At 52.2% G+C, this 24,934-nt stretch overlaps 1 protein-coding gene across 24 annotated transcripts in view; it reads right to left on the bottom strand.

Annotated features, from left to right (window-relative positions):
- GRIN1 (glutamate ionotropic receptor NMDA type subunit 1) overlaps window positions 1-24,934 on the bottom strand; it is an 85,079-nt gene that overhangs the window by 11,863 nt on the left and 48,282 nt on the right. For all 24 annotated transcript variants that reach the window (XR_012155311.2, XR_012155318.2, XR_012155314.2 and 21 more), the window contains 13 exons: window positions 19,765-19,939; window positions 18,322-18,466; window positions 18,142-18,225; window positions 17,114-17,249; window positions 16,062-16,189; window positions 15,665-15,829; window positions 12,384-12,502; window positions 11,309-11,421; window positions 9,093-9,241; window positions 7,785-7,942; window positions 6,719-6,880; window positions 1,993-2,102; window positions 351-496 (listed from right to left, as the gene is read on the bottom strand). Coding sequence is in view for 13 of the 24 variants with exons in the window: in XM_073314979.2 (XP_073171080.1) it covers window positions 351-496; window positions 1,993-2,102; window positions 6,719-6,880; window positions 7,785-7,942; window positions 9,093-9,241; window positions 11,309-11,421; window positions 12,384-12,502; window positions 15,665-15,829; window positions 16,062-16,189; window positions 17,114-17,249; window positions 18,142-18,225; window positions 18,322-18,466; window positions 19,765-19,939 (1,790 nt within the window). In the remaining 11 variants the exon portion in view is untranslated. The remainder of the gene's footprint in view (window positions 1-350; window positions 497-1,992; window positions 2,103-6,718; window positions 6,881-7,784; window positions 7,943-9,092; window positions 9,242-11,308; window positions 11,422-12,383; window positions 12,503-15,664; window positions 15,830-16,061; window positions 16,190-17,113; window positions 17,250-18,141; window positions 18,226-18,321; window positions 18,467-19,764; window positions 19,940-24,934) is intronic.

Here is a 24,934-nt window from a genome sequence, read left to right as displayed (position 1 = left end):
ACCCAGCTCTTGCATGGAGCCTCCAGCCGAGCAATGTGCCAGACCACCCCTGGGAGCACAGTTGAGAATGAAGCGATTTTTGCCAGATGTCCTGGTTAGATTTGTGCACAACTCACCTCCTGGGAGAGATTGCATCAGACAGTGTGTTAGTGCCACGGGGGATTCCCATTGAGAAGGCAGGGAACTCATGCCTTGGTCATTAGCAGCACAGTCACCCCCATAGTTAGTAGGGACCCAGGGGAAGGGATGGTGGGGCCCCTGGGCTATCCCATAGCTCTGTATTCACTGATTTGGTGAAGGAATGAAAAACGCACCTGTTGGAGACTTGCTCTAAAAACGGTTTGTCCTACCTGCAGGTTTTTCCGCCACACGTTAACGGCCGCAAACGCCAGCTGCATCTGCTTCCTCCGCGCATCCTTATGCCTTTTGTAAGCTATTTCTATGAATATTAAAAATATCCCGGCAACAATACCTCCAGCCACCAGCATAAATACACCTGAAATAAGCAGGAAAGTTACACAGAGGACAATGGAAACTGCATCATGATACTTCATTTCCCTTGTAGAATTACAATAACCCTTTGCACGGCAATAGCTTCTTGCAGCCAGGGATTCTGCCCCCAGACATGCCCCAGGGCGGAGCACAGCAGAAGGCGAATATTGCAGAGCCTTTCCATGAGGATTCGTTTGTATTTTTTACTGTAGTTGCTTCAGCTATGTTGACACCCTTTTTGCACTCACTTCCTGGGAATATCCTCGCAGCGGCTTTACCAGGAGAGATGTTCATGGAAAGAGGGAATTTGAAGGGAATACTGCAGAATATTAACGGAAAGCTAATTCTGAGTTTGGATTATTATTATTGGTTGTATCACTGTAGCACCCAGAGGCTGCAATCAGGGACAAGGGCTATACAAACAACTGACAGATACCAGCCACCCCAGAGTGTTCACAGGGATACACTGGAAGCCTGACTCTTGGAGTTTAAAGCTCTGTGTCTACTCGGGGGGGTGGGGGGGTAGGGAAGGAATGTGCGTAGTGAGGCTGCACATGGTGCCCCTTGCCCATGGTGACCACTTTGATGGCCAAAACTATGGGCCGGGAGCAGGGGAAATGAATTCTAGAGGGATGGGACAGTGGAGGTGTGGCCATATTGAGTCTCAAGTTGGGGCAGGAGAAGGGAGGGAGGAGATGGAAGAGACTGGTTTCTTTCTGGGCAGTTCTCACACTTGCTCTGGGAACTCTGACCAGGGATGCATACGGTCAGCACAGCTTGGACCCCAAACACCCCACAGAAAGCACTGGGGAAGGAGCCACTGATGCAGCACTTCTGGTGGGACTTCCTGGGTGATTCCCTGTAGGGTGAGGATGTCTGAAAAGACTGCCATCTGTTTGCAGACAATTTGCAAACAGAAAACATGGCAAAACTAATTGAAGAAATTATTCCTTACCAATTACTGCTCCCACCCTCGGTAGGTATCATTCTCTCCATTTTCCAGGGGGAGAAACTGAGGTGAAGCAACTTGTCCAAAGTCACACAGTGAGTCTGGGGCCCTGCACCCCAGCCTCCTGCTCTAGCCACTAGACCTGCTGCCTTCCTTACATTTTTGGCTTATGATGCTCGGCTTGTTTTCTCCTGTCCTGGTTCCCTTGAGGCTCTGGCTGGGATGCTGGTCTCTGCCTTGGGGCCTGGCTGTTCTTTCACTTTGGCTTGGCTGGAGGAGCGGGAGGTGAGTCATGTTCAGAGAGGGTGACATTTAAAATCACAGGCATGAGAATGGGGCCTCAAAGGGGAAGATCAGGGGGTGCATGGGCCTTTCAGAGCCATTTCCGATCCACCAGTGGGAACAGGACACTGCTCAACACAGCAAACTCCCAGACCACAGGGAAGCGCAGACCCAGAAGTGGAGTTTAGACCTCAGGAGAGCTCGGAGGGCTACAGTGAAGGAAAGCAGGTTAACAAGCCAATGGGAAGAAAGAGGTTTGCAGAACAAACCTGCCATATTTTCAAAGGTGAGTGTTGCTGGGGCATTGCTACGGGAATCACACTCCTGATACCTCACCCAAGTCTTGTCCAAATCCTCCATGAAGCCGTTCTCATGGGATCTGAAACACAAGGAGACAATACAGAGCATTCACTGAAGACCACCGCCTGGCTCAGTGGGAGCTCACACTTACACTATGGGAGCAGGGGAATGTCAGAAACACCAGCCCGTCGCATTCACCTGCCCACATCATCCTCACTCTCTGCACGTCAGCTTCGCTGCCCCTTTGGCTAGAGGCCAGAAAGAGCTACTCTGCGCTTGCTCTTGGCAGGCTGTGCTAAAAGGGGTGTGATGTGTGTGCAGATGGGCGGAGGAGCACACGGTGGCTCCAGGCAGAGGATTGTGTGTGCATTACACAGCTTGCATGTAGCTTCTATTTATGTGACAGGTGCACACATGGTCCTGCCTGTGGTAACCCTGTGCATGAGCAGTGTGTGTGGGGGGCTGTTACACTGGGTGTGCAACATGCATTTGTGAAGCGTCTGGGGTGCAGTTAGTGCCCCTGCCCGTCATTACGCAATCCTGGAAGGTGTGTTTCCAAAGGCAGCGTTCGGGGCTGTTGGGAGATTAAATCCGCCTGTCAGGTAATGCACAAGTAAAGCAAACCCCTCAAAGTGCTGCTCAGAAAGGCAAGTGCAGAGCTGCCCTCACAGGCTCCGTGTCCATCGGCTCTCACCCTCCAGAACCAATGGGCTCAGTTCATGAGAGAAAAGTTCTGTTCCCCGAGCTCAGAGAGGCCCAGGCTAAGCAGCGCATGGCAGCTGACGGGGAACCAGGGGAGTCTGCACAAGTGGGTCGACTAGCTGCTAGGAGATTATAATAACTAAAATCCAGGAAACCCTGTATCGTCAGCTTCTAGAAGGTCAGAGCCTAACATCGCCTGGTCCCCAGTCAGAGCCAATCCCGTGTAACTATGGAGATGGGGACTGGAGACCGGCGGAAGGTTTGACAGTGTGCTGAAGAGTGCGGGGGAGTGAGTACGTGCCCTGTGGCCAAGTGGCATGTGTCTGCACCCAGAATCAGCAGTTCATGGTGCTCAGTGCTCCAGGGTAGCGTCCCGAGGCCAGACTTGCTGAACTGGAGTAGCAGAGAGGGCCAGCATATGGGGTCATCATGGAGCTGGCCCACCTCAGTGCTGAGTTCCCTGGTACTCCCATGGAGGCAGCCAGCTCTGTGCTGGAAGTACAGGGAGGTGGACAGGAGGGACACCCCCACCAGATGGGACCCACCTTCCAACAGAGGCAGAAGGGACTGAGGAGGGTGCTCCAGGGGATGGAGTTACCGGGCCGGGGGGGCTGAAGGCAGCGAGTGTGGTCCAAAGACTGGCACACTGTCTAGCGTTGAAGGGACTGGGGTTCAATTCCCAACTGAAGCCTGCCATGTGCCCAGGGGCAAGTCCCCTTTCTCATTACATCCCAAGCCATGGGCCATCCCAATTTCTCTTCAGATGGGAGCTCGTCATTCTCTCTGCCTGTCTCTGAATCCTCTCTAATTCTGATGGGGTGCCCAGCACTGCACACAGAGTAGCGATGAGGCCTCACCACTGATTTATAAAAAGGCCTGGCAGGATTGTCTGTATTTTTCTCCCTCCGATTCCCTATGTATCCTAACAGCTTGTTGGCTTTCTCAACCGCTGCTGCCCTCTGAGCAAAGGTCTCCATGCTGATGCCCACTCCCTATCCTGAGTTGATCCAGGTAATGTAGAGTCTTCTAAGAATAGTTCTAATTATTCTCTCCAAGATGTGTTACTTCGCATTTGTCAACACTGAGTTTCATCTGCCATCATGCTGCCCATCCCCAGCCTCTGAAGTTCTCACAGTCGTCTCTGGTCTTGACTAACCTAAATCATTTTGTCTCACCTGTCAGTTTTGTCACCTCCCTGCTTGCTCCCTTTCCCACACCCATTGATAAATGTATAAAACCACTCTGGGCCTAAAACAGAATCCGTCTGGCTCCCTGCTGTTAACCTTCTACTAACACATGAAAACTATTTATTCCTATCCTTGTTTTCCTGTTTCTTAGCCAGTTTTTGATCCATGACAATACTTGACCTCTTACCCCATATGCAGGGAAGTCCTTTTTGCACAAAGCACAATTAGTCAGAGGAGCTGATTGCCACAGGTTATCGTTAATACCAAGTGTTTAGCAAGACTGAACAAGGGACTGGACATTTCTATGGACAACAAGAATACCCAGAATGATAAGAGTAACTATTAAAAGAATAAACAGTGGCTTTTGCAGTGCTATGCACTCATAGAATCATAGAATATCAGGGTTGGAAGGGACCTCAGGAGGTCATCTAGTCCAACCCCCTGCTCAAAGCAGGATCAATCCCCAATTAAATCATCCCAGCCAGGGCTTTGTCAAGCCTGACCTTAAAAATATCTAAGGAAGGAGATTCCACCACCTCCCTAGGTAATGCATTCCAGTGTTTCACCACCCTCCTAGTGAAAAAGTTTTTGTTAATATCCAACCTAAACCTCCCCCACTGCAACTTGAGACCATTACTCCTTGTCCTGTCCTCTTCTACCACTGAGAATAGTCTAGAACCATCCTCTTTGGAACCACCTCTCAGGTAGTTGAAAGCAGCTATCAAATCCCCCCTCATTCTTCTCTTCCGCAGACTAAACAATCCCAGTTCCCTCAGCCTCTCCTCATAAGTCATGTGTTCCAGACCCCTAATCATTTTTGTTGCCCTTCACTGGACTCTCTCCAATTTATCCACATCCTTCTTGTAGTGTGGGGCCCAAAACTGGACACAGTACTCCAGATGAGGCCTCACCAATGTCGAATAGAGGGGAACGATCACGTCCCTCGATCTGCTGGTAATGCCCCTATTTATACATCCCAAAATGCCATTGGCCTTCTTGGCAACAAGGGCACACTGTTGACTCATATCCAGCTTCTTGTCCATTGTCACCCCTAGGTCCTTTTCCGCAGAACTGCTGCCTAGCCATTCGGTCCCTAGTCTGTAGCGGTGCATTGGGTTCTTCCGTCCTAAGTGCAGGACCCTGCACTTATCCTTATTGAACCTCATCAGATTTCTTTTGGCCCAATCCTCCAATTTGTCTAGGTCCCTCTGTATCCTATCCCTGTCCTCCAGTGTATCTACCACTCCTCCCAGTTTAGTATCATCCACAAATTTGCTGAGAGTGCAATCCACACCATCCTCCAGATCATTTATGAAGATATTGAACAAAACCGGCCCCAGGACCGACCCTTGGGGCACTCCACTTGATACCGGCTGCCAACTAGACATGGAGCCATTGATCACTACCCATTGAGCCCGACAATCTAGCCAACTTTCTACCCACCTTATAGTGCATTCATCCAGCCCATACTTCTTTAACTTGCTGACACTCACCTGCTTCAGAGCAAAAGCCAGCCTCTAACTATAGGAGACTAGGAGGAAAACTTCCCCGAGGGCAGGTTATCCACATCTGCCTACTGCGGAGTTTCTTGCACCTTCCTCTGAAGCATCTGGCACTGGCAACTGTCAGAGACTGGACGCCGGGCTAGATGGACCTCAGGTCTGATGTACATGGACCATGCCTACATTCCTGTGCTTTCTAACTACTGCAGCCACAAACTCATGCAGGATGTGAAAGTTGAGCTGAGTTACATATTATATATTTCACTAACCCTGGACTGATGGAGGAATATTATAGGCACACATCTGCACTGCTCCTTATCAACACTCCTAACATATGAGTCGTGGGTACTGGTGCTGCTGTATATGGGAGACAGAGCTCAGCTGAGCTCTCAGAGCCTATGGGGCATCACAGTGCTGGCAGCTAGGAAAAAAACCTTGCGAGTTACATACTGAGCCCATGTCGGTCAGAGAGACGGTGGACATGGAGGCAGAGTGCCCCAAAGCCTTCCATTGTCTAAGAGCTGGAAAAAAGAGTCAATCCCCCCCATCTTATGAAGGGGTAATTCTGAGGAGTCTTCATAGAATATCAGGGTTGGGAGGGACCTCAGTAGGTCATCTAGTCCAACCCCCTGCTCAAAGCAGGACCAATCCCCAATTTTTGCCCCATATCCCTAAATGGCCCCCTCAAGGATTGAACTCACAACCCTGGGTTTAGCAGGCCAAAGCTCAAACCACTGAGCTATTCCTCCCCCCAAAATTCACTCTGGTTCACCCAGAGACACGGAAACCAGGCACCCTAAGGCTTTGCAGCAAACCAACATAGCCCCAGGAGGTCCCACTGAGATTTGAACTCAGATCGCAGGATTCAGAGGTCTGAGTGCTGACCATTACACCATGGGACCTGCTTGTGTTTTCTTTAAAAATAATCTTAGCATTCAGGAAAAAAATCTTAGCATTTTCCTCTGATAAACTTCCACTTGGAGCTGAGCCCCTGGGAACCCAGTCTCAGCCAGATGGGAACTTTCACCTCCAAGTTGCCAGGGAACAGACATGGCTTATCCTGTGGAACCAGGCTCAAAGTGCCTCTGACTCCATAGCTGGCATCTCTAGGACTGCTTGGGCTAGGTCCACAGTCCTGCTGGTTGGGGAGCGTTAGGCAGGTGATAGCAACAGCTCAGCAGAGGTCTCCTGAGCCCCTGGATGGAACGTGGCTACTCTAACCCCTGCACACATACAGCTGATCGTGCTCTCGCACATGCAATGTATGGAGAGCTCAGAGTGCTCCTTGAGAGCTGGGTACAGACTTGAGGATGGCCAGGGAGACGTTCTGCTTCCATGGGCTGTCTTTGCGCATCCCAATTCCAAAGCCAGAGCGGAAGAAAAGCTCCCCTGTTGTCACCAGGTCACACTTCTGGGAGGCTTCGAACTCCAGCACTGCTGAGTCCCAGATGAAGGCATGGAGCTTGCTAATGCAGCACGGAGAAAGGAGAAGCCAGGTCAGTGTGACAGCATGGACTGGCTTGTCTTAACTTACTACAGCTGCATGATCTGCAGAGAGTGTTAACAGTTATCAGCTCTAATATAACCATCAGGCAAGGCCAATATAGTCTCTTAAAGGGAAGCAGCAGCACCCATTCTGATGCATGCAGCAGCCCTCTTTTGAAGGGCAGAAGCACTTTCAGAGCCATAATACACTGCACCATGAATGCGAAATGGGGTTTACACAGCACTTGACGTTTCTCAGCCCCTTGTAGAGACGCCATCTCATGGTCCACAGTGGAAAGGCAGGTCTCAGCCCTGCTTTCTGTGCAGTACGGAGAGGCCCTTTCCAGTCTGTATCCCACAACCCTACCACCCCCCAAAAGCACCACCCAGAGAAGCTTTACACCTTTCTGCGCTTGCCCCAAGTGTCATACCCGTTCCCCATGCCCCTGTCCCCTATAGCACTAGCATATCCAGGTATCATACCCCCCATACCCCTGCCCCCTATAGCATTAGCACAGTCCTGTGGACAGCTGAATGGCCCTGCTTTGCTCATAACCGGTAGCCCTCTGGCACAGGGACCAGCCCCACCCAGCCCCAGTGTGCCGAAATCTGGCCCCCATCCAGCCCAGCACCTCAAACGCCTTCTCTTCATTCCAGGTCACAGATCCCAGCCCACAGCCAGCCAGGACATCGTCTCCTAGGAAGCGCCCCCGCGTGGCCTGCAGCACTGGCAGGCTGGGCTTGGCCCCGCACGCTGCGCCAGGCCCTACGCCCTGACCAACAACGAGAGCTGCAGCGAGCCTGGGGGGGGGGACGGCAGCGCGGTCCCTGCAGGCCCCACAGCCCGGTCTGCCGCAGTTAGGCAGGACTCAGCCCCTCTCTCACCTGTCCCTGACAGCCTGGATGGCTTCGGCAGCGCTCTCGTAGTTGTGCTTCTCCATGTGCCGGTACATGGTGCTCAGCTCCACCTGCCGCCGGAAGTAAATGTCCACCGAGCTCTGCTTCACCGTGGCGTAGATGAACTTATCGGAGGGGTTCCGCAGCTGCAAGGCAAGGCAGAGCCCGGCTGTGAGTGCTGTGCAGGGCCAGCAGTCACAGTGAGCTGGGCGGGGGTCATTCACGCCCTCCCACCTCACCCCTGCATGTCCAGCTGCCACTCACTTGTCTGAACTGCTCCCTTCTCTGGTGAACCAGGGCCGGGCACCTGACTCCCTTTGAAAATCCTGGCCCGCATCGGCAGTGCCCCTGAACTCTCATGGGGGGCCCTGTCTCTTGTGTGTCTGGCTTGTCTGATTTCAGCCGTCAGCTCTCCAGAGCAGGAAATGGGACTTAGCTAGGTTTGTAAAATGCATGAAAATCTGCCCTGCCACAGCAATGATTTAATTAATTACAATTAGTACATCATTAATCGTTTCCTATTAGCTCAAGTTCCCTAAGCACTGACAATGACAACACCTTGATTGGTGCTGTTTCTGGACAAGATTCCCTGTTGGGTGGGTCGGCCGGCCATTCTCTATCACCACGCCATGTAAGCGCCTGCACCAGTATTTAACAGAACTGGAGTAGAATCGATGTCGGGCTCTATTCTCCTGCCTTTGTGCAGAACATGAGCTGACAGCTTTGAGGGGCTCAGGGGGCCCTTCACAATTTTGGAACCCCTTCCCCCCCAGCACTGATTCTTATCCCTCGTGTTTTCACAATGCTGGGGCTGGGGTTGTGCCTGCTTGTAAAACAGCTGCTGCCAAGAGTTCCCTCTCACCCCTCCTGCCCCAGCCTGCAGGCCTTACATCTCACTTCTCCTTGGTATTGGGTCCTGCCCCCTCTAGCACATCAGAAAACAGCAGGAAGAGCAGATGGGCAGGGGGACTCTGGCACTGTCTCAGGTGAGGGGAGCCAGCAGCCTGGCCCTGGGCCTCTCTCTGTGCTCTTCATAGCAGTGCCTGGGGAGTGTCTGGGGAGCAGCGGGTCTGGGGAGGGACACAAGGGGAGCATTTCCTTGGCTGCTACGCCTCAGCTTAGAATCTTGAGCACTTGTGTTTGGGGCTCTAAGGATTAATGGTGCCAGAGATCAAGCTACAGGCCCCGCTTCCCGGCCAGGAGATTCACATTAGACCATCATATGTTTCCGCATTTACCCTGCCTCAGTGACGCACGACACACACAAACCCTCTCAGAAAGACACACGCTAATTACCCTGGGGTCGTTAATGCCTGTGATTCTCTCTTCAGGTCTGTCTAACACCAGGAAGGCAGCCAGGTTGGCAGTGTAGGAAGCCACAATGATCATAGCAAAGCCAGCCCACACCATGCCAAGGATACGAGCAGAGAAACTCCGGGGGGCACCTGAGGGGGAAAAGGAGAAAGAGTTGGGAGCAAAGACGCACTCCATATGTGTCAGCAAGGAGAGACCGTCCAGAGCAGACAGGTACCCGGCGGGACACTATGGATCTGATACCCAAGGATGGAAAACAATCCCCCTTGCCTTGTCCGAACTACCACTGTCCGACCCGTCTCCTGAGGCTCTCAGCCACAGGGCATTATGGGAGTCACATGACTGACTCCATGCACCATTCTGGGAATGTCAGGGCACTGGTGCAAAGGGAGAACACAGGTCCAGTTTGCTGTATTGCTTCCCAGTACACAGCCCCACACTTCCCCTTTGCCAGGGAGGCAAATAGCTCCACCCTGGAAATGATTGTCCTTGGTCAGCAGTGCCTCCAGATAGACAGGTCAGCTCTTGCCCGAGTGGAGAATGGGCATTGCTGGTCAGTGACATGGTGAGACATGGTAGGACCGTGTCCCAGTCCACGTAGAAGAGAAACCGTTTGTCTTGGTGTGACAGCAGGTCCTTCTTCAGGAGCTGCTTACCCAGCAGAGGGAATTAGTGGCTAAGGGGGGCCAGGCCAGTGCTTGAGTGGGAGGCCCCAGGGAACAGTGGGTGCTGGAGGAAGAGGTGATTGTCTACAGCAGGGGCACTCGTTCTTCTGAGTCAGCAGTGAGCCAGTGGTACAACTGGAAGTGCCATGTCCTCACCACTGAAGATCCCCTGGCATGTTTTTGTACTAGGAGCAGGCATGTTAGGCCGGAATGCAATGACCATAAAAATGGCCAGACTGGGTGAGACCAAAGGTCCATCCAGCCCAATATCCGGTCTTCCAACAGTGGCCAGTGCCAGGTGCCCCAGAGGGAGTGAACAGAACAGGCCATCATCCCATGTCATCCACTCCCAGCTTCTGGCACTCAGAGATTTAGGGTACACCCAGAACATGGGGATGCATCCCTGACCACCTTGGCTAATAGCCATTGATGGACTTTCCACCAGGACAAAAGCTGTCATTTGACCAGGACACTGGGCAGATCTAAATCCCACCTGCAGTTTCCACCGAAGCAGGTAACACTCTCACCCTATTGGGTGACATGCCTGCTGTGCTCCTGCCGGACCGTGGGATGGAGAGACCCTGTGCGTGCTGCACATGGGAGCCCTGAGCCTTTACGGGATTATTAGCCTCCCATGTGAGAGCTTCCTTTGCCTGTCTCCGGCATGTTCATTGCAGAGAACGGTGCAGTGCGGCCAGGCTGCCCTCACGGACAGCCCCTCCCCTGGACATACATGGCTCGCCTGTTCCCCTTTGGAAGAGGTGCACTTCACAGGCTGGGCTGCTCAGGACCTCTCTCCTCAGCTGGCCAGCATGTAGGGAGCACTAGCCCTGCTTGGGAAAGGTCTGAGCTTAAGAGAGCACCAGCTCCTCTGAAAGCCCCAATGCTGCCACAGGTGTGCTCTGACACATGTGGGCATCGAGCCCCCAGGATCAGTGCATTACAGCAGACTGCAGCATGTAAGCAGGGCCCAGCTGGTCTGGGAGCAGTTTGCCTCCACCCTGTCCCTCTGGCCGCCCTACTGGAGGGACTCCAAGAGCTCGTGAGAGCTGCTGCTGGTCAGAAGAGTTCATCAGCTCAGTTACACCTGCTCTGGGGTGGCTGACTGGACACAGAGCAGCAGCCCATTGATACAGCTTAACTCAAGGGGTACAGTTCCCTCTGGTCACAGAGCTCCCAGCCTGGACCTAGCAGAGGGCCCCTACCTGAGGGGGGCTCAGCAGTGGGGCCAGGACCAGAAAGGGGGACACACCCAGGAAGGACTTGGTGCTGCCCCTCCCAGATGCTGCCACTCCGAAAGAGGGGAAGATGGATATGAAGCTCCCCCAGCATATTGGACTGGTATCTCGCTCAGATCTGAGATGAAGCAACTGGGCCTGCTACTCCAAGGGCCCTGATGTGTGCTAATGCCTTCTCAATTCATAGTATTTGAAGCAAGAAGGGACCACTGTGATCATCTAGTCTCACCTCCTGTATACGACAGCCCATTTAGGTTCCCTGAATTAACTCTTATTGAACTCAAACAGATCTTACCTTCTCCGATCCCAGAGTTCAGCAACACTCCCCAAGAGAACCACATGGCCGAGGAGAGGGTCAGTGCGTCTTCCTCCTCTTCCTCACTGTTAACTTTGAACCGGCCGAACGGGCTGAAAAACAGGGCCAACCGCTTTGCTGGCACACACAGCCCCAGTGCTGCCCAGCACGTCTCATTCCCATGGCTGCTCCCCAACGCTCCCACACCGGGGCCACACCCTGAAGCTGCCTTCAGCATCTCCGGCCCCACATGACTGCGCCCCATGGACGACAACCCCCTCCGGCAATGTCACACAACCATCTCCCACTTCCCAGGCTGGACAGGTAGCTCTTCCCACTCCCATCCACTGGCGTCCCACTGCCAGGGGCAGCCTCAGCATGGCCCCCTGTCCGATTCCTGCAGCCACCCCCTGCTCCCTAGAGCTTCCCCCAGAGCAGTGGGGTTCCCATCACAGGCATGTCTATGCTGATCTGATTTAGCCATTCATGCTGCTACGGCTCCAGCCTCTGGGCCCATGAAGAGAAAATCCTAAAAATAAAGATCGGCTCACAGCCCCTTGACCACTTGCAAGGTATGAATGGACTCGGCTCCCACATCAATTGTATGAGAGCCTGCTGCCCACTGGTACGGGCTGCCTGGGGAGGTGGGAGTCACACTGCATGAAGGGCTGGACACTTGGCCTCTTGGGGAAATAAGGGAAGAAAATTCCAGAGTCCGCCGAGTCTGCCCTGGCCTGAAGCCCCCAGGTTTAACTCTAGGGGCTAGTGCTGGGGCATCGAGAGTGTCAGCCCAGTATCTGGGCCAAGAGCCAGGGTCCCACGGGTCCGGGAGCCAGTCCCTGGAGCTCCACAGCACTCAGAGTCACTCAGGAGCCAGTGCAGCCCGTGGAGCCTTGGTTTAGATGCTCCCGAGAGCTAACACTGACAGCAGAGCACTCGCGCTCGCCAGCAGGCCTCGGGGGAGCCCCGTGTAGAGGTGCCAGTGACCCAGCTCGAGTCCCCTCCCTGTCCCCTCTCCACCCCGTCCTAAGTGCACCCCCCCACACGCGCCCACCCTCACCCAAAGGTCAGTTACCTGAACCGGTCTAAGAGATACAACATCACGGCCACGACATGCACTGAGAGTCCCACCAGCAGCCACAGCGTGCTCTGGAAAGGCTGCATGAACGAGTCGAGGGTGCTGCGGGGGATTTCCTAGCACAGAGGGAAGGAGCATTGGCACCTAGCAGGAAAGAGTCATTTAGGAAACCAAATCCCTGCCAATCTGCCGCTCTGCCAGCCCCCTGCATCCAGCCCTGCCTTCCCGCATCCTGTGCTTTGGATGGTCCATGTAGCCGGGGACAATACCGCTGCAATAGGAATGCAGCCCCCTTCGGGGGCAGACTGCAGGAACTGTCCCACACTGGACCCAGAGGAAAGACTAGACATTCAAACAAGCCTGTGCATTGCTCCTGCTCCCAAATCAGAGAGCAGCCCTCAGCCGGGATGCTCGGAATGTAGTAGCCTCTCCCCACTCTGGAGCAAGAGGGAGCCAAAGACTTTATATGGAGTGGAGCAGGAGGGACCCAAGGCTTGGCCTGTTCCTGCAGGTGTGGGCTTGTAGTCACTACTTTAAAGGGGAGGCTCCAGAGACACTTTATTTTCATTCAGCCTCCAAGGGAGGTTTAGCCTCCACCCAACAAAGAGAGTCCAGGGGCCAGGTCCATTCTCCAGCCTGCAAGGATTTAGTTTCCTTCTTAAAAGAGAGGATTCAAAGATCATGTTTGTGCAAAACCATTGGAAACTTTGCTTTTCCCTGGTGCCATCACTGGAAAGCAGGGAATGGGGGTGGGGGAATAACCTTGGGAGGGCAGAAGAGTTTGGGAGATGGACCTTCTTCTGGTCCAGAGGGATGTGAGGAGATGACATGTATATGTAGGGGCATTGCCGGCAGATCGAGGGACGTGATCGTTCCCCTCTATTCGACATTGGTGAGGCCTCATCTGGAATACTGTGTCCAGTTTTGGGCCCCACACTACAAGAAGGATGTGGAAAAATTGGAAAGAGTCCAGCGAAGGGCAACAAAAATGATTAAGGGACTGGAACACATGACTTATGAGGAGAGGCTGAGGGAACTGGGATTGTTTAGTCTGCGGAAGAGAAGAATGAGGGGGGATTTGATAGCTGCTTTCAACTACCTGAAAGGGGGTTCCAAAGAGGATGGCTCTAGACTGTTCTCAATGGTAGCAGATGACAGAACGAGGAGTAATGGTCTCAAGTTGCAGTGGGGGAGGTTTAGGTTGGATATTAGGAAAAACTTTTTCACTAGGAGGGTGGTGAAACACTGGAATGCGTTACCTAGGGAGGTGGTGGAATCTCCTTCCTTAGATATTTTTAAGGTCAGGCTTGACAAAGCCCTGGCTGGGATGATTTAGTTGGGGATTGGTCCTGCTTTGAGCAGGGGGTTGGACTAGATGGCCTCCAGAGGTCCCTTCCAACCCTGATATTCTATGATTCTACGATTCTATGACCCGGCTCCATAGCCAATAAGACTGTCATGGAGGGGTTCAGCTGCAGCATGGGGAGGCACGTGAGGTTGGCAGGGTTGCCAGGTGTCTGGCTGAACACCTGGCCGAAAAGGGACCCTGGTGGCTCCAGTCAGCACCGCTGACTAGGCCGGTAAAAGTCTGGTTGGCGATGCTGCAGGGCTAAGACAGGCTAGTTCCTACCTGTCCTGGGTCTGCACTGCACCCTGTAAGCGGCCAGCAGGTCCAGCTTCTAGGCGAGGTGGGTCATGGGGGCGCCACGTGCTGCCCCACCCCGAGCACCGGCTCTGCACTCCCATTGGCCGCGGTTCCCGGCCAATGGGAGCTGGGGGGCAGTGCCTATGGGCGAGAGCAGCGTGCGGAGCCTCCTGGCCCCCACACCTAGGAGCTGGACATGCTGGCCACTTATGGGGTGCAGCGCGGAGCCAGGACAGGCAGGGAGCCTGCCTTAGCCCCACTGCGCCACTGACCAGGAGCTGCCTGAGTTAACCCCGTATGGCAGCCCTAAGCCCTAAACCCCCTGCCCCAGCCCTGAGCCCCTCCAAACCCAGTGCCCACTCCTGCACCGCAAACCCCTCATCCCCAGCCCCACCCAGAGCCCACACCTCCACCCCAGAGCCCTCACCCCCCCACACACCCCAACCCCCTGCCTCAACCCACAGCCGCCTCCCACACTCCGAATCCCTCGGCCCCACCCCCCCAGCCCAGATCTCCTTCCCGCACCCTGAAACCCTCATTTCTGGCCCTGCCACGGAGCCCGCACCTCCAGCCCAGAGCCTCCCACACCCTAGGAGTTGGGGTACTCCCTCCCACACCCCAACCCTCTGCCCCAGCCCAGCGCACCCTCCCACACCCTGAACCCCTCATATCTGGCCCCACCCCGGAACCTACACCCCCAGTTAGAATCCTCACCCCCTCCCGCACCCCAGCCCCCTGCCCCAGGCCAGTGAAAACGAGCGAGGGTGAGGGAGAGCGAGCCACCGAGGGAGGGGGAATGTAGTGAGCGGGGGCGGGGCCTCAGGGAAAGGGCTGGGCTAGGGTGTTCAGTTTTTTCCACTTAGAAAGTTGGCAACCCTACGGGGGAAAGGAGGCTGAACAGGCCGGTGGTGGCACCCATATTGCCAAAAGGCTACAACCCTTATGTTCATTCGTTGGTTAGTAGTAAGTGACCTCGCCCAGTGCCCAGGGCACTGTACCATCATACTTAATAAATCACCTGTAAAGACCAACACGACTAACGATATAGCCGAAGCATGCACCTCACGCTCCAGCAAATACAGGGAACAGGGAGGGGACGGGTTCTTGTGACGGGGCCTAGAGTGACCGTAATGAAAACTACCTGCAGGGAAAGTCTCCCGGTAGTGCTTAAAACTGGGAGAGGGACAGCAGAGGAGAGTCAGTCCCAGGCACTGGAGTCACTGCCCCCGACCGTCCAACAGCGCTGAGCGCAAGGCTCCAGGAGGGGGTCTCACTCCCCTGTGGAGCTGGAGCCTGCACTGCTAAGGGCCTTGAAACCTGCGGGGCCAAGGACCCAGTATAAAATGCAGGGTTGGTGTATCATGGTTGCAGCCTGCCCAGTAAATGTGGGATGGACTAAGGCGCAGGGGTGGGTCTTGGGAGGCAGGAAGAGGGGCCTTGGATGGGGAGGAAGCAGCCTCGGGCAGGGATGGATGAGAGGCCTGGGGCAGGAAGAGAAGTGGGGCTGAGGTGGAGGTTTTGTCCAGAGGCACTCGTTAGCTGGGGCTGCCTGGGTGTGGGGAGGGAACCCACTTTCCGCCCCTGCCTGTCTCTGAGGGGCATGTCTGCTGGCACTAGCTGCATCCACCCTTACCTTCTTCACCAGGATGGTGAGACCCTGGTACTTGAAGGGCTTGGAGAATTCGATGTACTGCGCACGCTCATTATTGATGGTGAGGGGGGCTACGATCATGTCTGCCTGGCCGCTCAGGAGCTCCCCCATCATCCCGTTCCACTCCTTCTTATTGCTGTTATTGACCTGCAAGAGCCAGCAGCCAGGGTCAGCCCCACTCTGCTGCTGACCCCGAGGTGCTCGCCCCCCCAAGGCTCTGCGAACACCTCCACAGGCCGCATCAGCACATTCAACCTCTCCCGTTTGGGGCAGAGAGGGGGGCTTTGGCTGAGGCTCCTCACAGCAACCCCAGCTGCTGCTGACAGCGGCCGATATACATTTCTCCTGCGTCAACACAAAGGGACATGTCCAAACTCACCCGCTCCTGTGTGCCAAATTTACCATCAGCAACCAGGTGAACTTCGTAGGTGAAATTCATCACCCCTGCAAGTCTGATCAGCAGGTCGATGCAGAAGCCATAGCAGCACAGCGACACAGTGGGGCGTCCTGTAGAGGGGAGCAGGGATGAGGGAGGGTTATGCAGCACCACAAAGATTGCAGAGAATTCCTCCCATCAGCGCCTAACCCAGCAGAAGCTAGTGAGCCCATGCGAAGGACTGGGAGACCCGGGGCTGCAAATTAGTGAGCTAACAAACAAGTTTGCTAACAGCGAAGAGAACGCATCCGCTCTGTGCCACGGGGCAGCTCTCCTGTGTCGGAATAGTTCCAAGTCCTCCAGTAAATGCTCTGCCATGTATTTTGCAAGAGTGAAGAAGTCACAGCAATGAGACCTCACTGCAGCCCTGTGCTCAGAAATGAGAAACACCCAGACATGGTTTACTTGCGATTTATGTGTGCAGTGAATTAGCAAGGTTAAAAAGGAAACCTATCAATGCCACTGAAATGCATTCACCACTGCGGTGGAATGCAGTAGATGTTTCGCAGCCCACAGCAACACTGCTCAACAATTCAGGGTAGGAAATGAAGGAGAATACAGTGTTCAACTCAAGGAATTTAGGAAGACAAAGTAACTTTCCACATTGGAATTTACTGCCATGGGATATTTTACTATGGTATGGGGGAAGAGACAAAAATAAAGAGAGAACAAAGGAAGGAGACAGTGAGTAAGAGAGAGAAAGAGGCATGAGGCGAGTCAGAGAGAAGGGAAGAAAGGAGAAGACGAGAGGAATGCAGAAAGAGGAGAGACCAGCATGGAGGCTGTATCTCTGTGTGCAGGGGCATCTGAGATTCCCAACACCCACATGGCAATGGAGAGGAGCTAAATGGGGCACTCTCTGGCCTGGCAAGGTACTCAGATATTTTCCAGTGGGCTGCTCTCTTTCAAGTTCTGCAGGCCGCAGAGCAGGATTGGGCTCCCTCACTTTTTTGATCTGAGGTCCTGATGCATGTTCATTCCCTGGAAGAAGTTACCTGGGATGGTCTCATTGGGTCCAGTGCAAAAGACCTTTTTCACTGGGTCTCCATTGATGGTAATTTCTTCCTTACATGTTCCATCGGCTTGTGTTGCTTTCACGTACACAAAGGGCTCTTGGTGAATTGTCACAATCTGTGGAGGAAGCAGAAATGCCCATTTGCCTCAGAGACTAAGCCTCTGCCAGGTGGCCTTCTCCTTCCCCAAGGGGATGTGGGATGCCCCAATAAAACACAAACTGTCTAGACTACTCAGTCTAGTTTGTTTGTGGCAAGGATCCCATGGTGCCCATCACAAATAAAGGAGTCCTCTTTCCTAAAGCAAGGCTCAGCCAGGAGAGCAGGCTGTGATGGGCTTTGAAAGTAAGGACAGGAAGTGTTTGCTGAAGGGGTCAGAGGTCACAAAGGGAAGGCTCCTTCAAATGCATAATGATAATAATAATAATCCTCCCCCCACCCAGCTCTCTCACAGCACTTCTCCCGCATGGATTTCAAAGCACTTTAAAAATTAGGCTAATAGCATTACCCTCATTTTACACATGGGAAACTGAGGCATAGAAGGAGGCCTTATTCAGTAAGTAACTTATTCAGGGTCACCCAACAGGCCAAAGGCAGAACCAGAAAGAGCACCCATGTCTCCTGCATCCAGGCCAGTGCTCTGTCCAGTAGGTCACACCAGCTCAAGCTAAAATGAATCCCCTTTAGATTTGACCTAGGAACTGGGACAGAGACCCCCACTCAGGGCCCCATTTACAAACAGACAACACAACAGTGAATGAGTCTGGGCCTGCCCCGCATTTACATTTAAGACCCTTGACACTGCTCTGCCAGGGAAAAGGGCTTGACAGTGCGTGTAGATGTGCTTTTGTGTAACTTAATGCACTCCCACGTTGCAGCCCGAGATGCTGCTGGCGCAGCATAACGAGGCTTTTTAATGTAACTGAGACTCAGTCCTGCCACAAGGCCAGGAGATATGTGAGAGGAGTTACTAGTGGCTCCATCTCACCAGCTGAGTCATTTGCTGGTACCTTCAATTTGGTTGACATCTGATAGCCCGCAGGTTTCTCTGTCTCTCCCCCTGGCCAGATGATCTTCCGGTCATTGGGCAGGACCTGCAAGTGTCACCGAGAGAAGGAGAGAGAGACATTAGATGGCTGGTGCAGGCTCTGCACCTCCATCTCTGGCTCTCCCTGGAGGAACATACGTACATGGCTGCCATTGTAAACCCCAACTTGAACCAGTTTCCGGTTCTGCAGGTTCATGATGCTGTAATTGGCGAATTTCCTGTCCCCGTCTTCATTGAACTCCAGTCTCCCGGTCACACCCTCGGTGTACTTGCACGACATCAACACTCTACAAAGAATACCGCCGTTTAGGTTCCAGCACATGTTTCTTCATCTGCTCTCCTCCCAGAACACAGGGCAGCAGGGCAGATGAGAGCTCAGTGAGAGAGCTTTGGTGGCTAGGGGATCGGGCCCTTCGTTAGTCAATGAGATAAAAGTTGTGGATCTGTTTTCCCTAGACTAGATCGCCCCCAGCAGCTTGCAATGAGCCCAGGAACTACCCCTGAGTTTTCAAACCTCATGGAGCCCTGAGCTCAGCAGGTGTTACTCTATGAACTGATCAGTGGAGCAGACACAGCAGATCAAAACAAATCAGACCATGTGAGCTAGAATGGGACACTGGGCACTGAATGAATATCAAGAGAATGAGACTACAAATTCACTTCTTCTCCCAAGCAAGAGTGAGCATCACCAAGATGAGATCCTGCAGAGAAACTGAGCTCTAGGGCACTCACATCCCATCCCGCAGAGCAACTCAGCCTCGCAGTACAGAGATCCCAGCCTGCAGATCTCCCAAGTGCCACAGCACCAAAGAGCACGCCTACGGCCTCCCGGATCAAATGACATCCCAGGTGTAAAGCTACAGATTTTATGAACAAAGCTACTTTGCATGTGTAATGCATAATATTCTGAAACTCTTACATTTTCTAAATGAAAACCATTCCCCCCAATTCTATTCACCGTTCCTCAGTGGGGTCTAGTCCCATGTGACGTTTCAAGCTGACATGCTATTGTGCTGTAGACCAGTACAAAATTAAATGAAAAGTTGCTGGCATTTTTTTTTACCATGGACAAGATTATGCTTATATTTGTTTCATTCCCTATTAGTCCAAAACTGACGGGATGGTGTGCTCAGACTTTGCAAATGGATTTTCCATATTCACCAAACCGAAAGTGAATTCCTTGGAAAAGTATCATCTGAAAATAGCTGATCGGAATGGAAGTGGTTGTGCACATTCCCCGCGGTTTCCTGCAGTGATCGCTGTTGCTCTTAATTACTCTGCACAGATTCACTTTCCATCTTGAGTGACAAAATCATGTAGATGTATTAAAAAAATGAAGTATCAATTCAAATCCCCTTCCCTCTCTCATCAGTGGATTAATTCACCAGCAGAATTAGCATGAGAACCCAGGTAGGCCGGCGCCTAGTCCTGTGCTCCAACCACTAGGTTACACCACCTCTTCAAACATTTGGGGAATTTGGGGAACTCATAATCCAGTTCCTACCCAAAGTAATGATTGATAGTAAATAACCAAACATATGGTGTGTAGGGGTGGAGGGCGGGGTGAGCCCAGGTGCCTAGGTACCTCTTGAAAAGAGGGCCAGTCTTCCAGATGTTGGTGTTCCCAACGCAGCCTCTCGGGGGGTCCGTGATATTCTCCTTCTCGAATAAGTCATGGACTGCCTGAGCTACCACTGCAACAGCATCGCTGATGTGAGCTGACTCGTTCTTCCCATTAATGAGCTGCAAACCAATCACCCCTGGAGCAAACAGAGAGCATGGCACAGGTCAGAGAACCCCAGGCAGACATGCCCTCCCTGTAAGTCCTTCTTGCCAACACTGAACTAAGATCCATGGATCCCCTGATCCTGGCCTTCAGCTAGCAGAGTTCCACCAAGAGGCCAATGAACTCTGAACTGTGGTGGACCCGCTCCCTACAAACCTTGGTGCTGAGGGGGGCAGGAGTTAGGCTCAAGCTGGGGCTACCTGATTGCCAGCTTCCTTCTGTAAGAAGGCACTTTGCTACTTTGCTTTGTGTTATGGGGAGCACACTGGGAATTCAGATGGCAGGCAGGCAGTAGAAGTCGTAGACAATGCATGTGGAAGACCCAGCACTGAAACTGAAACCCAAGTTTAAGAGGCATTATTGACTTTTCGAATTGGAGTGAGTGTTTGCTCTGGGCATGGGGGAGCGAATCTGGGAGTGATATCAGCTAAAGCTGTTGTTGTTCCCCTAGAAGCAGTCAGGGAAATAAGCTTGGTTAGTGACTATTTGAACTCAATGCTGCAATTAGTTTGTCTGCAATACAAAGCAACTCAGTGAATCAGCTTCACCATCCTCTGTGTCCTTTTCGTTGATGCCCCCCCCCTGCCCCCGCACAAAGTGCTTAATGCACTGGACTGCTGCTATGGCAACATGCTCTTAGGACACAGTCAGACACTATATGAGGTTGCTTTTGCCAGTCCCAGTTTGGGAAAGGGAGGGGCTTATCAAAAGGCTGCCCTTCCCCACAAGATCTCTGAAACTTTCCACACTCCCTTGATTCTGACTTGGATCATGAACCGTAACAATAGAGAGGAAGGGAAAGGGGATCAAACACAGCAGTGGAATGAAGATGTTCTGGTTCCAAGACAGGTTCTCTGCTTGGCCCTGGATTTTCTTGCGTACACTTGTACAGGTGATGTCAGGAAGCCAGGAAGATTGCCAACCATATCAAAGTGAGAACAAGCAAGGAGAAAAAGAATGAGGTGGAACAGACTTTTCTATTGCAAGGCCAGCCTAAAACACAGATCTTGCACTCTCTTTGCTACAGGGTGTGCCTCTCTCAGGCCATGCAGGCTGCTTGTTAGTTCCAACGAGACAGGAGTTTAGTGGAGGATGGACTATAACCCTGGCCTCACCTGCATGCTCTTTATGCCATTTGGGCAGCACAAAAGGAACGAGAGTCACCCTAACAGCAGCTGGGGATTCCCCTCCTGACATAGGGGAATCCCTGGGTGGGGTGAAGCTGGCATAAGTGGGGATCTGGCCCTAAAAATATTTGGATGTTTGCAACATCACACATGACCTTTGAGAAAGAACATACTTTCAAGATTTTGTTCTGAGTCCCAAGTTCCTCCTCCTGCCGGGGACTGCCTTTCTAATCCATCTCCACTTTTCCATTTTACAGAGAAACAGGCTTTTTGGACGCTTTATGGACACTACGAAGGCTTTCTGGAAACCTCTGTGAGCTGTGGCTTTTTAAGAATGGTCGTACTGGGTTGGAGTAAAGGTCCCTCTAGCCCAGTGTCCCGTCTGCCGACAATGGCCAGGACCAGGTGCCCCAGGGGGAATGAACAGAGCAGGCAAATCATCCAGTGATCCATCCCTGGTTGCTCATTCCCCGCTACAGCATTTTTGCAAAACAATTCCCTTTTGGCTTAATTTCTGCTTCTGAAGTATTTCAGAGAGTGGTGTCTCAGCTCCCGGGGGCATGTTGCTATTAGGAAGACATTCTCATCTTTGCTAAAATTCTTCCTGAGCATAATGCTGTTCTAGCCCAGGTACTAACCTACCTGCAACTAGCTGATATAAAGTTGAAGGGGCCAAGTGCAGTTTTGCAAAAAATGCTGTAGAGTTCCTAGGGCATTCTCTGCCAACCCACGGTATGAAAGCAACACCTGAATGGCTGCAAGCTGTCGCTCGTTACCATTACCTGCTCATCACGGCGGCTGAGGTTCATTCCTTGGCCTAGCTTAATACATAGGTGGCTATGCTTTGCCCAGTTTTAGTATCCTTGCGAAGCCCCTGGGAAATTTAACCCAGGGCCAGGACCAGTTGGTTTGGACCGAAGAAGCAAAGCAAGTTTTTGAAACCCTGCGTCAAGACCTCTGTCGGATCCATTCTCATGCTTATTTTGATCCATGGAAGCCCAGAGTGCTTCAAATTGATGCATTCAATCAGTGTCCGGGCACCGTTCTGCTCTAGGAGGGATGGTGGTTGTCTTTGCATCCCATACTCTCACCCCAACAGAAGCAAACTATTCCCAGACTGAGCTATAGTTCTTGGCAATGGTTTTTGCTATTATATGCTTCCCGGTTTATTTAGTGAGAAGACATTTCACCTTTGAAACGGATCATTTGCCTATTCCAGGCCTCTGTTATAAGGCCATTGATCTGCTGAATGTGAGGCTGCAGCAGTGGGTTCTTCAGGGACAGCAGTATGACTTTGATTTGGTACATCTCAAAGGAAGATGTAATATACTTGCCCATGCTCTTTCGAGAAATTCTGCTGGTTTGGCACCCTAGTATGCAGAAATAGCAGAGCACACCATATGTTGTTGACTGAAAGAGATGTCAACTGACTCAAGGAGGAATCATAGAATCATAGAATATCAGGGTTGGAAGGGACCTCAGGAGGTCATCTAGTCCAACCCCCTGTTCAAAGCAGGACCAATCCCCAACTAAATCATCCCAGCCAGGCCTTTGTCAAGCCTGACCTTAAAAATATCTAAGGAAGGAGATTCCACCACATCCCTAGGTAACGTATTCCAGTGTTTCACCACCCTCCTAGTGAAAAAGGTTTTCCTAATATCCAACCTAAACCTCCCGCACTGCAACTTGAGACCATTACTCCTTGTTCTGTCATCAGCTACCACTGAGAACAGTCTAGATCCATCCTCTTTGGAACCCCCTTTCAGGTAGTTGAAAGCAGCTATCAAATCCCCCCTCATTCTTCTCTTCCGCAGACTAAACAATCCCAGTTCCCTCAGCCTCTCCTCATAAGTCATGTGTTCCAGTCCCCTAGTCATTTTTGTTGCCCTCCGCTGGATGTTTTCCAATTTGTTCACATCCTTCTTGTAGTGTGGGGCCCAAAACTGGACACAGTACTCCAGATGAGGCCTCACCAATGTCGAATAGAGGGGAACGATCACATCCCTCGATCTGCTGGCAATGCCCCTACGTATACATCCGAAAATGCCATTGGCCTTCTTGACAACAAGGGCACACTGTTGACTCATATCCAGCTTCTCGTCCACTGTAGGTCCTTTTCTGCAGAACTGTTGCTGAGCCATTCAGTCCCTAGTCTGTAGTGGTCCATGGGATTCTTCTGTCCTAAGTGCAGGACTCTGCACTTGTCCTTGTTGAACCTCATCAGATTTCTTTTGGCCCAATCCTCTAATTTGTCTAGGGCCCTCTATATCCTATCCCTACCCTCCAGCGTATCTACCTCTCCTCCCAGTTTAGTGTCATCTGCAAATTTGCTGAGGGTGCAATCCAGACCATCCTCCAGATCATTTATGAAGATATTGAACAAAACCGGTCCAAGGACTGACCCTTGGGCCACTCCACTTGATACCGGCTGCCAACTAGACATGGAGCCATTGATCACTACCTGTTGAGCCCGACAATCTAGCCAACTTTCTATCCACCTTATAGTCCATTCATCCAGCCCATACTTCTTTAACTTGCTGGCAAGAATACTGTGGGAGACCGTGTCAAAAGCTTTGCTGAAGTCAAGGAACAACATGATCGCTGATGCCATCTTCAAGATGCTGAACTGTGCAAGGTGATCTGCATAAGGAGGTTGGCTGGACCCAGTCCTTAACAAAACTTTGTCTATAGTCTACAACATTAATTCTGAGTGCCCAGTGAAGACGTGCTACTCGATATATCTTATACAGAGAAGCCCGGGTGATCCTCCCTGCAGTGTTGTGACAAGCAATCCTGGATATGGCTCATGAAGGACATTTGGGGATTACTAAAAATGAAGGAACTTTTGCAGAGTTATGCTCGGTGGCCAGGGCCGCCCTCAGACATTGAGTGACATGTATAGAACTATTGTTCCTCTGGCACCTTTGAAACCAATAGTTGAAGACAGACCGTGGCAGACAATTGCAGTGGATATTACTGGCCCCTCAATTGCATTGCATGGCTACACACTGTTGACTGTTATAGACTATTACTTTGCCCATTGCATTTATAATTTCACAAGGCATCTCAGAGGAGCTCATTTGTCTCCTAACCACATTATTCGCTACATTTGGTCTACCAGAGAGCTTTCTTTCAGATAATTGGACACCTTTTGTATCCAGAGAATTTGAGGTCTTTCTGATGAGTATTGGTGCAGTACATTATAAATCTGCTGTGTCCCATACCCAAGGAATAGAATAGTGGAGAGACTGCATGGGACTCTGGGAAAGCATGTACTTCACATACTGGAGGAATGTAAAAATACCTCAAAGAGGACTCATTGTTAACTGGTGAGATGTGGTGCCGATGGAACGGGAACCGGCCGGGAAGAGGACTCATTGTTAACCGGTGAGATGTGCTGCCGACGGAACGGGAACCGGCCGGGAAGAGGACTCATTGTTAACCGGTGAGATGTGGTGCTGACGGAACGGGAGCCGGCCGGGAAGAGGACTCATTGTTAACTGGTGAGATGTCGTGCCGCCGGAACGGGAACCGGCCGGGAAGAGGACTCATTGTTAACCGGTGAGATGTGGTGCTGACGGAACGGGAACCGGCCGGGAAGAGGACTCATTGTTAACCGGTGAGATGTGGTGCTGACCGAACGGGAACCGGCCGGGAAGAGGACTCATTGTTAACCGGTGAGATGTGGTGCCGATGGAACGGGAACCGGCCGGGAAGAGGACTCACTGTTAACCGGTGAGATGTGGTGCTGACAGAACGGGAACCGGCCGGGAAGAGGACACATTGTTAATCGGTGAGATGTGCTGCCGACGGAACGGGAACCGGCCGGGAAGAGGACTCAT

Source organism: Lepidochelys kempii, chromosome 16 (assembly GCF_965140285.1).
Source record: "Lepidochelys kempii isolate rLepKem1 chromosome 16, rLepKem1.hap1, whole genome shotgun sequence".
Classification (NCBI taxonomy): domain Eukaryota; kingdom Metazoa; phylum Chordata; order Testudines; family Cheloniidae; genus Lepidochelys; species Lepidochelys kempii.
The sequence above is the reverse complement of the archived record's forward strand: the minus strand, read 5'-3'. Positions and strand labels throughout refer to the sequence as shown.